Raw genomic sequence first — 18,604 nt, 5'->3', positions numbered from 1 at the left:
AAAGGATAGAAGTTTGGTTTTCAATGCATTAAAATTAACCAGCCACCTTTTCCCCATTGCACCGCATTCTCAAGATCAGAAGTGAGGGAATCACAAAGATGTTGGTCATTGCTGGCCTTTGAAGTGTTGCCATAGATTGTTATGTCTGCATAAATGTCTACAAATGATCTAAGAATGTGATTTGGGTGATCACCAAGTTGAGCCCAAGATGGAACCTTGAGGAACTCCAATGTTAATTCTATGAGTTTCTGATTTTTGTTTATTAATGACTAGTCTTATAAGCCTATCAGAGAGAAAGGATTTAATAATTGAGAGGACATTTCCAGCTATTCCATGGCTGGTGATCTTGTGAAGTAGACCTTTATGCCATACTCTATGAAAAGCCTTTGATATGTCAAGAGCAATTGCTCTAGAAACAAACCCCTTGTCGAGAGATTCACTAATCCTGCGTGATATAACAGTTAGTACATGAGCTGTAGATTGGAATCCATATTGCATGTCACTGAGCAGATTATTTTTGTTGAGGTGGTTGACCACTTCTGTTTATCACAGATTCCAATAACTTACTCATGATGCACAGGAGACTGATTGGTCTGAGAGGGAAATGACTGATCACCAGAATTTTTAAATACGGGCAGACATGAAGTTTTCCAGGTGTTGGGAAGCATTTCTCCTTAAAGCAAGGCTTAAACAACTTTGTAAATATGGGAGCTAGTTCCGGTTGAAGCTTATTGAGCATTATGACTAGAATGCTACTGGGGCCAGTTGCTTTACTGAAATCAAGGTTTTTATAAGCTTGGCAACATCATCTGCAGATATTTATATGTTAGATAGTGTTTCTTCAGTCACAGGAGGAAATATGAGGGGTAGATGTGTGTGTGTGTATATATATATATATATATATATATATATATATATATATATATATATATATATATATATATAGTGGTATCTCGGTCCTCGACCAGAATTTGTTCCAGATGTTTGTTCAAACACTGAAATGAAATTTCCCTTTTAAATTAACTGAAATAAAATTAGTTGGTTTCAGAATTTAAAAGTCCCTTTTTATCTGTAAACTTTAAAAATTTTATACATGTAATTGCACTGCAATTTGATATTCCTTTGCAAGCGCTGACACATGTATTCCTTTCAAATTTCTCTATCAGTTCCTTCTTAAATTCAATTGTTGTTCGCACAGTTTTCCGTTTTGCACTCGCTTTACTGCTTTCATTTCTCTTTTCTTTCTTTTTATCCAATGATAAAAGAATGTCCATTTCTTCTTCGTTTCTAAAGTCTTTACACGACACTAGACTGATTATTTGAACAACAAAGTTTTTTTGTGCCATTAATTACTGCCATCCTGAGATACGTCCACTTCGTTCATCGTATTGAAGTCTACCGACCTTTTTTTTACTTTTTGTACAACTCAAGGTCCTTTGCCATCTCACTCAAAAAAGCGATCGACCAATCGAATTGTGTGGTTCTGGTGCCACGCTGATGTACTAAAAATAACTCAGACACCGTTTAGACTGTCAAAGGGGTTGCGATAAAGTTGTTCTAAATATAACTTTTGTCGCAAAGTTCAGACTCGCATGGCGACATCGTCAGAGTGGGGTTGGTTCGTCACACTACACTTAAAACGTATCACGACCAGTATGAATTATAACGTTCCATTGAGGAACACTGCTGCTTGTTTACATTCAAAGTGAAGCCAGCGGCTCAAACTCCAAAATTCTGTTCGACTACAGAGGCAAGAAAATCTCTAACTTAGTTCGACCACTGAAACGTTCGATAACCGAAGTATCACTAAATATAAAAGTGAGAATGTGTGTGTGAGGACTCTTAACCTATATACTCAACAAATTTTTAATCTTTTTAATCTATAGACTTGAAATTTGGTATATAGAATATTCAGACATGCGGAAAACTTTTTAATCTGTTTTCATCTGGAAAAAAAGGGCTGCTAAGGAGTCAAAATTAAAAAATTTGTATGTGGAAGTCATCGGATTTTTATCTGTTTTCTAACTGCTTCACGAATGCGCATGTGTAAATACAATTACAGATTATTTATGTTAAGAATAAGCACTTTGAAAACACCTTTTAAAGACTGCGTTACATACTGGTCATCGTATTTTATTCACTGTCTTTAAGTCTTGGGTCAGCTGAAATATTTTTTCTTTTTCTTTACTTTCAAGAAATTAACAGTTTAGAAAAAAAAACATAATACTTGCATGCATGTCTCAGTTTCTATATTAATTAAAATATTTATGCATATTTTATGACTAGGCAACGCTGGGCAGCCTGCTAGTATATATATATAAATTCACTGGTCATCCCCTTTTTAAAAAATGAAATCCTCTGATAGTCAAAGACAAGATTCTAGCCCCCACGGCTGGCTGGTCCACAGAGTTTATATATATATACATGCTGCACGTGCATGGTCCCACTCTGGTGCTGATTATGAGATCACGTCACAAAAAATAATGAAGAAATGATGAATGTGAGAAGCGTGAAGGGCCAATGTTGTCTTCACATTTTCACCAAGTTTCAGAAAAATCTAATGAATGGGGCAAAAGTTATGGGGTAAAAAAAGTTATGGGGTAAAAAGTGTCAATTTTTTCAATTTTTAAGCATTTGTGACCTCTTTTGAGCTCCTGGGAACACAAAATCCCAGTGAAAATGGACAAATGGTGCGGTTCCATACCTTAAAACATGTATATTTGAATTCAACACCATAGAAAACCACTATATGGACATACATATCAAGTTTTTGAGTAACGTGAAAAAAAAGCTCCAAAAAGGCATGTATATTTAGCCTTGAAAACCGTAGAGAGACGCGAACCAGAATTTTGCCAGGGTCACCCATGCTGAATTTATATTAAGAACAATGATCTCCACATTTTGGCCAAGTTTCAGGAAAATCTAATGCATAGATCAAAAGTTATGGGGTAAAACGTGTAACTTTGGGGCATTTTGACCTCTTGAGCCCCTGAGGATGCAATGAGAATTTTTGCAAAAAAAATGTTTTTACTGTGCATATCTATTTAATGAAATACAATTTGTGGCAAAATTTCAGGAAAACTAATAGACAGTTATTTGGCAATCGTCCAGAATAATGGGTGCACGGACGCCACTGAAAACATAGGTCCCTCTCCGATAAATTGGGGGACCAATATATATATATATATATATATATATATACAGGTAAAAAGTAGATTATATATATATATATATATACAGGTTATAAATAACCCATAAAATGTAGTAGGAACATTCTTTCATTCTTTTATTGTTTAAATTATCTCTAATGTTATAAAAGATGCTGGAAGTGCTCCCCGTTGACATCTATGTATTTCTGACCATGTTTAACAAAGTTTGCAGATACTGCCTGTAGATCTTCTCTGGTGATTCTCCCGATATGTTCTCCTTTAGGTGGTCTAAATTGTGAGGATTATTTGCATAAACTTTTTTAAAGTTCCCCCATGGTAAAAATCACATGATGACAAGTCCAGGGAACATGATGGCCATAATCCTTTGCTTATTGTTCTCTCTTCTGTAAACATGTCATGAACTCGTGTCAGTGATCTGTGAGACGTGTGGTATTTAGCACCATCTTGTTGGAAAAAGAATTGCATTTTGTCTTCTGGTGTCAGTTGGTTAGAGATCGGGCTACATTTAAGTGGGGCACCCTACATAAGCCCTGGACGATATTAGATTAGAAACTCTTTTTTCGACTTTGTCTACGACGTTAGCAAAAGAATAAGAATAGCAATTTCTGCATTCTGATATCTAAAACGACATGGAATCAAAAGAAACACGTTTGAAGTTAAAACTGATAGTTCATATTGTTGCATATATAAATGAAATATGGATTTTGAACATGAAAAAGACTTAATATCTTTGAAATGAAATGTTTAAGAAATATTCTTGGAGTAACTCTGCGAGATAAATTCAAAAATACTAATATCAGAAAGAAGCTTGACATTAATACTAGCAGGCTGCCCGGTGTTGCCCAGTCATAAAATATGCATAAATATTATATTTTAATTCATACAGAAACTGAGACATGTGCATGCGAATATTATATTTTTTTTCTAAACAATTCACTTCTTGTAAGTATCAAAAAAAATACTTGAGCTGAGATCAAATCCAAAACTTAAAGCTTGACACGATCTTTAAAAAGTGTCTTCAAACCTACTTATTCTTAACATAAGGAATCTGTCATGTGAATGATTCATACATGTGCATACATGAAACAGTTAACAGATAAAAATCTGATGACCCCCCCCCACACACACTAATTTTTCAATTTTGATCTCTTAGAAGCCCTTTTTTCCAGATGAAAACCGATTACAAAGTTTTCCACGAGTCTGAATAACCTATATAACAAATTTCAAGTCTGTAGATCAAAAATTCGTTGAATATTATATAGAGAATTATTCTCACACACACTTTCACTTTTATAGATATTACATAGATTATTTGAAAATAACATTATTCGAAACAAGAAATATTTCTATTTTAAGCAACGTTGACCTTGGTTAGTACCAGATGGGTGTCTATGTGGGAATACCAGGCACTGTATGTAGGAGGATGTCAATAACACCTTGCATCAACAGCAAAAACCTGTCATCATCTCCCCTGATTGGGATATACATACGAATGGGAAGTGCTTGTGAATTTAATATTTTTTTGACACTTCCTCCTTCAACGGAACATAGTTCAACTCATCTAGGATGAATGCTGTTGGCAAACACGTTTGAAGTTAAAACTTTACAATACATATTTGAACATATATTTGTTGGCAAACACGTTTGAAGTTAAAACTTTACAATTCATATTGTTGTGTGTCAATAATGTGGTTAGTGCAGTGCTGAGTTAAACCCAACTTGTGTCGGGCGCAGAAAGGTCAAAGGGCGACACATCAAACTTGGTGACTTTGATTAACAGGGGTTATCACCCCTCCTCCCCTCTACACACATACACCCATATAAATAGAAACGCACATGGGGATTTTTTAGTCAGAGTAGAATAGAAGAGAGGAGACAGTTGGTAGATGGTCAGACTTTAGTTAGTTTTGAGTCCAGAAGGGTCAGAGGAAAAATGCCACGACGGAAAATACACAAGAAAGCTTGAGTCAACAATGCGAGAGGTTCCTCGGCTCGTAGACAAAGTAAAGTGATCCTTGCCAGAAAATCGGTTGTGTTTTCGTCTTAGATGCTTTTTTGCAGCTCATTGACTAGTGACGAGAAGAATCAATACCAGAAGAGACCAAGATAACAGAAGAAAGGTGAACCTTATCACGTATATATGCATGTGCGCACACACACGCACAGTTAAGAACCACTACTAAGAAAGATACACAACTAAGGGTCCTTAAAAGGAGCTCAACTGCATGTATATACACCCAACTGTATAAATGTATATAAACTGTATATAAAACTTGTATATAATGAACGGGAATGATGCACGCAGACAAGCTTTAGAGAGACAATCATAGAAAGGCCAATGGAACACCCACAGCAACGGTCACATACACATGGTTACATAGAATATATATATATATATATATTTATTTACCAGTGGTGAAAAAAAACCGGACTAGAGTGCTCAATGTGTAGTCAGAGCAGTATATAGGAAATTTATTACTGTGAGTCCAGAATGAGTTTAAACCGTTATAAACTAAAAAAACGTATATAAGAATTTACACATAATTAATATTTAATTATAAACCCCTCTCTTTATGCATACACTCCTACTACTTTAAACTCCAACGTCCTCTCCCTACCACTCCCCCCTTCTTTTCTAACTCCCCTTTATCTACGATTTTTCCATTCTTATTTGACTTTATAACTTAGTCCATCTATGAATTCTGACGATGCTAGTTGGATTTTTTCCTCTCTTTGAGGATTTTCCTCTAGCTGAAACAATTTGTAAACTCATTCTGGACTCACAGTAATAAATTTCCTATATATATATATATATTTAAAGGCAAAATAACAATATTGCTGCATATGCAAATGAAACATTGGCAGAACATGAAAAAAAGCTCAATATCTTTGAAATAAAATGTTTAAGAAATATTCTTGGAGTAACTCTGCGGGATAAATTAAAAAATACAAATATCAGAAAGAAATTGGATTGATCCATCAGCAATATTACATTGTCATTCAAAAATGTGTCCTGGCTGCAAGACTTCAGCTATGGGCAGAAATCATATTAAGAAGATTTCATTCAAGAAAAATCAAGAGGACAATCACCAAAAAGATCAACCAACCAGATAAAGGTTGAGACTGGTATGCCACTCCAATGATAAGTAGTAGAATTTTGTTATAAAGTATGTGACGAAGAATGCACATAAAGCGTACTTACCTGACTTAATTTATGTAAAAATTATAAAATTTACCTGCAGTTTCTGATGTAAAATACAGCTTCCCATATTGGGTGGACCACATTCAATGCTGAAAAAGAAAAATCAGGAAATTTCTTCATAATTTAGGAGGAAAAACTGTGGGATATTCATCACTAAAATTTGGTGGGCAAGTCAGGCATTTAGTTTCAAGTTTATTTGTATTTGCAATATGGTTGGATTGCAGGAAGATTGTGAATTTTATGATTTCATTGGTAGCATATCACAACCATAACTGTTACAACATCTAAACCTGGGATTGGGGAATGGATTGAAGCTTCCAACAAGTTCACTGCATCTCGCCTCAATGCGGTCCACGCGTGCCAATTGCCAATTGACTTCAGCTATTCCCAGTTCTAGTGCCAACATTAAAAACGCAGCCATCAGCAGCATGTCTGTGATCATCGTTCCTATCTAAGTCTTCAGTTGGCCACCTATGTACTTCATCCAGCTGGCGGGTGTGATTAAGGCAATCAAATTGCAGATTAATTCTTGAATTCATGAAATGATAATGAAATATCAATGTTGGTAAACAAAAGCAAAAATAAGTTATTTATCAGACTAATCAATTTCAACTAAGAAAATTATTTGAAGTGTTAGCTTTCTCAGCAAAATTAACATGTTCAGTTTTTAGAGAGAACTGTCATAAGATAGAAAAGGAAGACAAGGCAAAAAAAGATGGGAAGGGGAAGAAAAAGAGAGAAACAAGACAAGAAAAAGATAAAATAAAAGAGAATAGAAAAATATAAAATCCAGCGATGAAAAAAATGAGCAATTTGGTGGAAATTAGCTGTTTCTTATTTAAAAGAAAAACCGTGACATGACCAAAAAAACAAAGGAATCATATCACTTACAATTTATAAAGAAAAAAGAAAAAAAAACACTTTTTCTGGATAAAAAAAAAATACAGAATTCTGCTATAAAGCAGAGAACACGCATTCCTAATATTAGTAGAAGTCTTACCCAGAAATAAGAAAATTGTTTTCGAGGCGGTACCGCAATTCGAGTACAACTTCCTGCCAGAGCTGAGCAACAGCTTTCCATCCTCCATTATTCTTGTTGATAATGCACACGCAGGTTGCAAGGCGCGTCGTCAAGCAGTCAAGCGGGGCAGATTTCAATTGTTTTGCAAGTTCCTATAAAAAAAGAAAATAAATAAATAATGAATATATTGAGATTATTCTGTTGAAATAGTTTCGTTTATTTCATAGCAGATCAATCATCTACAAGTTATTTAATGCTGAATAAATTTGCCAAATATAATTTGATAGGTAAGATATTTATACTAGCAGGACCCGTGGAAATTCCATGGGATGAGAAATATATTTAAGCAACAAATATATTTTCATAAAGCTGATATTTTTTCTGGATAGCACAAAAAAATAGTTTTTTGTACAGACACGCAGCAAATATAAGTTTATTAACATTTCTATTTTATTTTAAATATAGAACTGACCTAAATGAGATAAATTAATAAATACAAATAAATACTCAGAAAGTTATATTATGCTACATAGTTCAATACAAATGATAAAATCACATTGTAAAAGACTATCTTTAATTTAGTATTTCAGTCCAGTACCTCTTGGCAGGCAATTGTCTTATTTTTTTTTTTTTTTTTTTTGCCATATTTCTTTCGAATTTTCTCTTTTTTATGTAATGTTTCACAGACTTCTTTCTTTGGTGAAAAACTGCTGCACATTGAAATTACTAAGAGTTTCTTTGTCACACCATTTCAACACTGATCATATATTATTATATTTGAAAATGGGTGACATCAAAGGGAAGTCACTCTCATATTTTTATCAAAGGTTGCCAGATTAGCCTTTTTGAAGTCAATTTTGTGAATTCTGCCTTTTTTGAAGCAGTTTGGTTTTCAAAAATTGTAGTTGGCTTTTTTCAAAGCATAACATACAAACAAAAGAAGGCACAAGCAAATTATTAAATAGATTCCAAGAATACATTGCTATTAGAAAACATCCAAGTCCAAGTTGGAAAAAAACTTTTGTCTGTAAGTTTATGCATACTAATGAGTTTATGCATACTAATGAGTTTATGCATACTAATGGGTTTATGCATACTAATGGGTTTATGCATACTAATGGGTTTATGCATACTAATGGGTTTATGCATACTAATGAGTTTATGCATACTAATGGGTTTATGCATACTAATGAGTTTATGCATACTAATGAGTTTATGCATACTAATGAGTTTATGCATACTAATGAGTTTATGCATACTAATGGGTTTATGCATACTAATGAGTTTATGCATACTAATGAGTTTATGCATACTAATGGTTTATGCATACTAATGGGTTTATGCATACTAATGAGTTTATGCATACTAATGAGTTTATGCATACTAATGGGTTTATGCATACTAATGAGTTTATGCATACTAATGAGTTTATGCATACTAATGAGTTTATGCATACTAATGAGTTTATGCATACTAATGAGTTTATGCATACTAATGGGTTTATGCATACTAATGAGTTTATGCATACTAATGGGTTTATGCATACTAATGAGTTTATGCATACTAATGGGTTTATGCATACTAATGAGTTTATGCATACTAATGAGTTTATGCATACTAATGAGTTTATGCATACTAATGGGTTTATGCATACTAATGAGTTTATGCATACTAATGAGTTTATGCATACTAATGGGTTTATGCATACTAATGAGTTTATGCATACTAATGAGTTTATGCATACTAATGAGTTTATGCATACTAATGGGTTTATGCATACTAATGAGTTTATGCATACTAATGGGTTTATGCATACTAATGGGTTTATGCATACTAATGGGTTTATGCATACTAATGAGTTTATGCATACTAATGGGTTTATGCATACTAATGAGTTTATGCATACTAATGAGTTTATGCATACTAATGAGTTTATGCATACTAATGGGTTTATGCATACTAATGAGTTTATGCATACTAATGAGTTTATGCATACTAATGGGTTTATGCATACTAATGGGTTTATGCATACTAATGAGTTTATGCATACTAATGAGTTTATGCATACTAATGGGTTTATGCATACTAATGAATTTATGCATACTAATGAGTTTATGCATACTAATGGGTTTATGCATACTAATGAGTTTATGCATACTAATGAGTTTATGCATACTAATGAGTTTATGCATACTAATGAGTTTATGCATACTAATGGGTTTATGCATACTAATGAGTTTATGCATACTAATGAGTTTATGAATACTAATGAGTTTATGCATACTAATGGGTTTATGCATACTAATGAGTTTATGCATACTAATGGGTTTATGCATACTAATGGGTTTATGCATACTAATGAGTTTATGCATACTAATGGGTTTATGCATACTAATGAGTTTATGCATACTAATGAGTTTATGCATACTAATGAGTTTATGCATACTAATGAGTTTATGCATACTAATGAGTTTATGCATACTAATGAGTTTATGCATACTAATGAGTTTATGCATACTAATGAGTTTATGCATACTAATGAGTTTATGCATACTAATGGGTTTATGCATACTAATGGGTTTATGCATACTAATGAGTTTATGCATACTAATGAGTTTATGCATACTAATGGGTTTATGCATACTAATGAGTTTATGCATACTAATGGGTTTATGCATACTAATGGGTTTATGCATACTAATGAGTTTATGCATACTAATGAGTTTATGCATACTAATGGGTTTATGCATACTAATGAGTTTATGCATACTAATGAGTTTATGCATACTAATGAGTTTATGCATACTAATGAGTTTATGCATACTAATGAGTTTATGCATACTAATGAGTGACAGTGTAAGAAGGTGAGGCACTTTACCTGTTTCAACTCAGCCCTTGAAATAGGAACCCCAAATAAATCTTCAGGCGATTGGACATCACTGCCTTCGTTTTCTTTGGGTCTAGCATCAGGGAAAAGAAACTGGAATATGAAAAAGTTTTTTTCAAAACAAAATACAATTTGATAGAGATTAGTGTTTTTATCTAATCATCGACGTATAAGGGGCAAGCACCAAGAGAAATATGAAAAGCTTCTATCTAGGCGATAATGCAAAGTTCTCTCCCCTTGGGGTATAGAGCACTCTAAAGTTATTTGTAAAAGATAAATAGCATTTATTTTTCTTTTCTTTCATGTGTCATGACAGCCGCATTAGTATGTTGGAAAAAAGTCAATGATTACTGAAGACTAGGATTTGGATCATTCGACCAGGAGAACCATACTGATAATGGTTAGTGAACATGAAACATGTTTACGGATATGATGATTTGGTTTACGGCATATCAATCATCTGTAGGTTATTTGATGCCAAATAAGTAGATGACATTGCTTTCAGAATTCAGAAACGTAAATGAAATTGTGTTTTGATATTCTGTGGTTTTACTGAGAATCTCATGAGGTATAATTGAGGTATCATTTTCTGGAATCCATTTACCGAAAACAGTCAGAGTTCCTCTAAATATAGATAAATATATTTAATTTCCACCAGAAATCCAACCTGTGATGTCTTATTTAACCTCATCTTACTTCAACGGAACTAAATGCTTCATTCCAAATTCTCTACCTTGACTCTTACCCTGTCCATTAACGGTTAGGTTTGTTTTATATATATTCTTAGATTTCATTGCTCTCAGAAAACATTACTCTTTAAATGTACCCGCATCCAAACTGAAAAAAACTGACAATTCCCCGAACCGTAGACCTCTCATTTTAGTGTAGTTTGGTTTGTTTTATGATATAGCAATTATCTATGGGTTATTTAATGCCAAATAACATTGCCAAATTTCATAGAGTAATTATATACTAGCATAGATATTCCTAGAATAAATCACTTGTAGATGAAAATTTCATAGTAAGAGTGGGAACATTACTCTCAGAAGGGAATTTTATTAAAAAGAGAGAAACATTACTCCTTAGAAAACATTACTCCTTGGCATTTGTAATCTTGTTTTCAGCATGATTGATCCTCGTCCACCACCTTTTATTCTCGATTTAGAGAGAAAAATAAAAAGGAGAAACAAGGTTTTGAGTTTTTTGAAGAATCAGATTAAAAATAAAGTTGAAGATGAACTTAGAGATACTATGGTGTCATGTGACCGGCTGATTGACTGAATCAGGTCTCTGCAACCTCTTGTCTAGCTGAAGTAAGAGCCAAAGTGGAAGAATGGCTGTGCCACCAAGATCCAATCCTAAAGCATCACAGATTGGCACTCGCAGCTTACAAGTAGCCTCATTTTCAAGTTGATTTTACCCACCTGGATTTGTAGCGACACCAAAATGACAAGCGCTGTGTTCTGAGGATTTCAAGCAAGATATGAAACTTTTTCATAGGTTACCGCACTTGGTAAAATGCACACACAATGGAAAAAAATATTTTTTTTTTTAGAGATTAAAAAAAACTGTACTTACAAAAATCATTTCATTGAAAACAAAAAAACAAAAAAAAAACTGTACTTACAAAAATCATTTCATTGAAAACAAAAAAAAAAAAACTACTTACAAAAATCATTTCATTGAAAAAAAAAAAAAAAAAAAAAAAACTGTACTTACAAAAATCATTTCATTGAAAACAAAAAAAAAACTACTTACAAAAATCATTTCATTGAAAAAAAAACAAAAAAAAAAAAACTGTACTTACAAAAATCATTTCATTGAAAAAAAAAAAAACTACTTACAAAAATCATTTCATTGAAAAAAAAACAAAAAAAAAAAAACTGTACTTACAAAAATCATTTCATTGAAAACAAAACAAAAAAACTACTTACAAAAATCATTTCATTGAAAAAAAAACAAAAAAAAAAAAACTGTACTTACAAAAATCATTTCATTGAAAAAAAAAAAAAAACTACTTACAAAAATCATTTCATTGAAAAAAAAACAAAAAAAGAAAAACTGTACTTACAAAAATCATTTCATTGAAAATCGGCCCTGGAATCGGGCATTCGTGACTTTTTACTTTCACTTTATGACTTGCCTGTGACATCACCGAGGAAAGTGATGGTACTGCGGGTTCTGTCAGACGAGTTAAAGCCTGGCTTATATCTGCGGAAGGATCTAGAAACAAGATAAACAAAACAACTCATTGCATGCAGTACCTAAAAAATATGTGACACAAAATGTTTCTCTTTCCATTTCAGGCATCACAATATGTGCAATGTTGCCGACAAAATACAGAATCTCAAATGTATTTCCTCATTTTGTCTCTATTTTTAATATGTTGAGCATTCAATTATTATTAATAATAACTAGTTGGACCTTGTGAAAATTTCATGGTAATTTTCACATCAATTTGTTAAATTTTCTGTTAATAATGGAACGATTCTAATTGATTCCAATACAATTACTGATTCCGATTCTTTTAAAATATCTAAATAGTTAGAGAGTTGTTTTTTTTATTGTTTTATTTTTGGATTACTGTAAATAAAAAAGTATAATATGTGGATATATTTTTACAAACTTAACGAATACACTTGTGTATGTGAGAGGTGAAGTAATCTGTATATTTTAGTTTTATTCGTAGTTCAAAATCAATAAATATTTATCATTTTATCATTAATACCAGTGATGAAAAATTAATTTTTGAACATTAAAATAGGTTTTTTACATCAAAAATTAGTCTAAAATATTTTTCGAACTCCAATATTTGCAAAGTTTCGATTTTTCCAATTGCTATTCTGGTGAATTGTCCGAACATTAATTATTTCTTTTGAAATAAGTCTCAATAATCAATAATAATAAATAACATTTTTTCTTCTGTAAAAAATAATTATCATTATCAGTTTTTTAACTGATAATGATAATTATTTTTTACAGAAGAAAAAATAATAATTATCAGTTAAAACAAATAAATCAAACAAATATTTTCTGTCTTTGTTTAAAATTTTAGCAATTTAAAATTTAAAAAAAAAGAATATTCTCTTGTAATTGTAAAATTATCAGCAAAATATTTTTCAAATCAATAAAATGAAGTTATTAAAACGTTTGATTTAAAAATATTTTAGTCAACGTGACAACAATTTGGTTTTGGAACAAATCATATAAAAATATATGATGTTGGAATTTTTTTGCTTAGAAAATGAAATGTTTTGCTTTTTTATTTTATTTCAAAATGAAACGTTTTGCTTTTTTATTTTATTTCAAAATGAAATATTTTACTTTTCTATTTTATTTCAAAATGAAATGTTTTACTTTTCTATTTTATTTCAAAATGAAATATTTTATTTTTCTATTTTATTTCAAAATGAAATGTTTTGCTTTTCTATTTTATTTCAAAATGAAATGTTTTACTTTTCTATTTTATTTCAAAATGAAACGTTTTACTTTTCTATTTTATTTCAAAATGAAACGTTTTACTTTTCTATTTTATTTCAAAATGAAACGTTTTACTTTTCTATTTTATTTCAAAATGAAATATTTTACTTTTCTATTTTATTTCAAAATGAAATATTTTATTTTTCTATTTTATTTCAAAATGAAATATTTTACTTTTCTATTTTATTTCAAAATGAAATGTTTTACAATTTGTCACTGTGCAGAGGGAGACAACTCTCGTTTACTAAAAAGATTCGTTCTCATAATTTAGGACGCAATATTTTTTATTAAAACATTAAAAAAAGAAAGCTGCGGCAATTTTCTTTTTAATGTAACAAAGTTGATAACAATAATACAAAATGTAGTCTTTACGCGAATATTGAGAAGAATCGTTTCTGTTTTCATATCATAATTTACAATGCTAAAACTAACGAGCAAACGATATTTGCATTAGATTAAAATTTCCCTTTTGCTAAATAAAGTCCACATTTGGGCTACTTATACCTCACAACCATATTCCAAAATTCATAATGATCGCTTAATTTTTTTTTTTTTTTATTTTACTTCAGTAAGTTTTAAGAGATCAAGGGGCTCCCTGCTGGGGCTAACACTTGATTCTATTATGATTTAAATTTATATCCGAGGGCTCTTAAGAATAGATGTTGTTCCCTTTATGGCTGCTATTTGTATTTCGTTACAGCTTGGTCTTCCAGGGATTACTTCTAAGTATTTATGAAGATGCTTTTTTATTAAGCAAGTTGCTCCTATCACAACCGGTATAATGTTTATTTCTTTCAGAGATCATGTCGTTTTCAGATCATTTTTTAGGTCCTGATATTTTGTTATCTTTTCCCGTTCATCTCTGTTGAGGCCGAAATCATTTGGGACTGTGACATCTTTATCTATGTACTCCTGGTTGAGCTCCCCTAGGAACTTTCCTGCTTGCTGATTTTATTTATTTTAATTTTTATTTTTTTATTTTGCTTTTGTTAGTTTGAAGAGATCAAGGGGCTCCTTCCTGGGGCTGGGGGGGATTGTGTACATCTAAGCATATAAGCATGTATGTTTAGATGTATAAGCAGGAGAGCAAATCACAGTAAAAATTCTGGTTGGCTGACAATCCAATTGAAATGATGCAACAAAAGTTGGCTCCCATATTTATTGTCGCAGTATCCATTAAAAAAGAAACCATGGCAAAGGCAATTTTGACCATCATGTTGAGCGAGAAAGCAAGCAAGAGAGAGAGAAAAAGAAGGCAAAAAAGGGAGAAAGAAAAAGATGAAAGTGAAAGAGGGAGGGAGAGAGCAAAAAAGAGAATGCAAGGAAGAGATAAAGCTAAAGAGAGAGAATGACTAAGAGAGAGCGTGTAAGATGGAAAAAATGTATGAGAGAAAAAGAGAGAGTTTATGAGGAAGAGAGTGTACAAGAAAAAGAGAGAGTGAAAGAGAGAGAGCAAAAGAGGAGTAGAGAAAAAAGAAGATAAAAAGAGAGAGGAGAAAGAGAAAGAGGGAGATATGCAATAGAGAGAACCAGCCAATAAAATTAATTCAATTTTTTTTAATTCAAAACCTGCAAATTTATTTCAGCTTAAAGATAAAAGTATCAGTTATATTCCTCACATTTTGACGACTTTTTTCATCTCTTTTGTTACTTAGACATTTTTTTCAAGTTTTAAATGTCTAATTAAAATCATATTATCTTCAGCTAAGTTGAGTAGGTGCAACTCATTTCAAATAAATTACATGTTGCCTTCTACACCCAACCAGGAAATTTCTGCTTTACCTTTCTCTGAGACTTACATCAATCCTTGAAAACTCCTATGTAACTATATACCTGCATCCCCAACTGACCGCTTTGTACCAAATGTATGTTCTGTTGTTTTGAACAAGAATTCTTCTGCATCTTCATATCAGCCGTGTTGAAATTATAGTGTTGGTGATCGTTAGAGTAAAAAGCCATAGCTCACAGCAAAAGTTTACATACATTATAAAGGCAACATAGCTTTAGGTATTGTTTGGGTGTGTGTGTTATGACCTTGTTACTAGTGTCTACGTCCAAGATAACCCTCCTATCTGCCACTTTCCAAATCTCACCTGACTGACTGCGCTGATCCTCCTCAGTTGAATTCTATCGTCTGTTTCTCCTTAATTCAATCAACTCCTTTTTCATTTACTTTGTTTTCCTAGACTTCCTCTTCTCTTTTCAGTTTCTGCCTTTCTTTGTCTTCACTTTATCCCGTATCTCTATCCCACCTCTCAAGACTAAAAGACTTCTGCTTTTTTTTCACATCTTTCCAAATTCAATATCTTCAACCCGACAGGTTGTCAATGGTTAACAGTAATAGCATCGCTTGTCTGTGAAATTCAAAGAACCTATCTTTTATAACATCCTTTTTGTCATTCTGAGATTCCTACATAATCCCCTACAATGGCCCTAGTTGTGAAGGTGGAGGCTATTCTATAGTATCACACTTAGTATCTCAAGAGAACCAAGAACTCAAAATCATTGGCAGAGAAAAAATGAGAAGAAAGAATGTCAAATCTGAAACCAAGAAACCCCAAATCTAATACATAAAGTTATCTTGTCGGATTTTCTATGTTAAATCTAAATAGCAATACATCTAATAAATCAATATTTGATTCTGATTAGCCAATACTTCATTTTTATCCTTGCAGCATGTTCTTTACATTAACAAAACTCTAATTTGCTTCAGTTTCTTTCTGAAAATAATTATTGAAGCATGGAGACAATTTTAATTGATCTAAAAATCTCAAATGTAAATTAAAAGATAAAAGCATTATTCATCTTCTTTACATTTAGAGCTTCTTTACATCTCTTGTGGTCATCATATTTGGTTTAACATCCATTTTATATGCTGGCATGTGTTGGAGGGCTTTAAGAAACTTCCAAAGTAATCTACCTCTGGTCAGTTTTTTATTTAACCCTCTTTCCCTCAAGTCCATTTTTACTACTTTCTCCAATGTTTTCCTGTGTACTGAACCTGCTACCTCAACTGTTCTACATCTACTAACATGATGATCCCTGTGGTCCTAGTTGCGGGGTGGAGACTATTTCATTGTATCGTACTTCTTATTCCTTTCTAATCTCAATAGATAGAACCAAAGCCTAGTAGCAATTATTAAAAGACAAAGATCCAAGAAGAAAGAATGGTAAATACGAGACCAAGAAACCCAAGTTGAAGAAGTTAGTCACCCAATAATGATGATGATAGGAAGTGGAGAGTATACTAACCAAATTGTTTGGAAAGGACCACTTTACCGTACGAATAAACAAACTTCAATTTCCTGCCTTTATTTTTTATGCGTTTCCGAAACCTTCTCAGTTTTCCCTTAGCTTTGGATTATTTTGGAAAAACAAGAAAAACAAAAGTTAGACGATTATTTTACATCAGTCCAAGCTGAAAAAGAATGTTCTCACTATCAATAACAAGATGAAGGTGTGCACATGTGTGTTCAATCATTAGAAATTATTTTTACAGAAGAGTTTTGTATGACACTATGTAGAAACCATCATTTCCCCCACCAATATGTATGCATGTGTCTGTGTGTGTATATATATATATATATATATATATATATATATATATATATATATATATACTTAGAGGTATAAGTGGTAAAAAAAGGAATAAAAAGTGCTCAATACATTAGTAGAGCTGGATATGTTTTTGTTTATTTTTACACCCTGAAAACATGAACTTTGTCCATAACAATTGTTTCTGCAGACATGAGATCTCATCTGTTTCCTCACATATCAAATAATCAAGTTCAAATGAAAGAAGAAAGAGGATATGTTACCCGAGAGGACACATGTAGAGATCAAGAGAAATATATATAGAGAGAGAGAGAGAAAACTACAATTATAAAAAATTAATTATATAAATCAACTATATAGTAGATATTTAACATGCATAAAAAAATGATCTAAAATAAAAAAAATCTACTTTTGAACAAATACAATTGGTGGATGACTAAATCTTTGAAATATGTCTTACTCCTCATCTGGTGGCATCACATTAATGAAGAGAAAATTATTCCTAGTCTACAAATAAGGAAATTAATATATATATATATATATATATATATATATATATTTATTTTGTAAAATTTGAATAAATTTTCAATAACAAGATTTTTATTTGATATATATATATATATATATATATATATATATATATATATATATATAAAATATAAAGCTGAATGTCTGTGTATGTGTGTGTGTCTGGTCACAAATAGGCTTCTATATGGTTGCCTATTTTAAAAAACTGATTACATTTAATAATAGATGTATCGAGACACAGGAATGAGTACGTTTGATCTGGCAGAACAGTGGTTCATTAAAATTGTGGGGTCTGCGTTCGCGCCTGGTTCACAAAGTATGGAAATAAAAAATTTAAAAATTAAAAAAAAACGTTTACAAGTGTTTTTGATATAGATGTACATAAGAATACTTTGATAAGTATGTTTTAACTTAAATAGGGGTGGTATAATAAAATTGTGGGGTCTGCGTTCGCGCCTGGCCTCCATAGAATGGAAATAGGCACAAACTTTAATAAAGACTTTTCATATCTATCTGCGTAAGTATACTTTGATAATTATGTTTCAGTTTGAAGAAATATGGTATAATAAAATTATGGGGTGTTCGTTCGCGCCTGACCTCCATAGAATGGAAATATGTCACAAAGTCTAACAGATTTTTTAATATAGATCCACAGAATATTGTGATAAGTGTTTCAGTGTGAACAGGTATGGTATAATAAATTATGGGGTTTATCTATTTTATTTTTATTTTCATCATATTTTGCTTTGGTTTCGATACCC

At 31.8% G+C, this 18,604-nt stretch overlaps 1 protein-coding gene across 4 annotated transcripts in view; it reads right to left on the bottom strand.

Annotated features, from left to right (window-relative positions):
- The window catches only part of LOC145268777 (rab3 GTPase-activating protein catalytic subunit-like), a 139,021-nt gene that overhangs the window by 15,710 nt on the left and 104,707 nt on the right, over positions 1 to 18,604 (bottom strand). For 3 of the 4 annotated variants that reach the window (XM_080124388.1, XM_080124387.1, XM_080124386.1), the window contains exons 13-16: positions 12,352 to 12,503; positions 10,272 to 10,373; positions 7,373 to 7,545; positions 6,407 to 6,461 (exon numbers count right to left, since the gene is read on the bottom strand). In XM_080124388.1, coding sequence (XP_079980514.1) covers positions 6,407 to 6,461; positions 7,373 to 7,545; positions 10,272 to 10,373; positions 12,352 to 12,503 — 482 coding nt within the window. Of the gene's footprint in view, positions 1 to 6,406; positions 6,462 to 7,372; positions 7,546 to 10,271; positions 10,374 to 12,351; positions 12,504 to 17,012; positions 17,115 to 18,604 lie in introns of all 4 variants that reach the window. The other variant, XM_080124385.1, reaches the window with a different exon arrangement.

This window comes from Euprymna scolopes, chromosome 44, assembly GCF_053919585.1.
Source record: "Euprymna scolopes isolate OS-2025 chromosome 44, ASM5391958v1, whole genome shotgun sequence".
NCBI classification, from domain to species: Eukaryota; Metazoa; Mollusca; class Cephalopoda; order Sepiida; family Sepiolidae; genus Euprymna; species Euprymna scolopes.
This window is presented reverse-complemented; position numbering and strand designations above follow the sequence as displayed.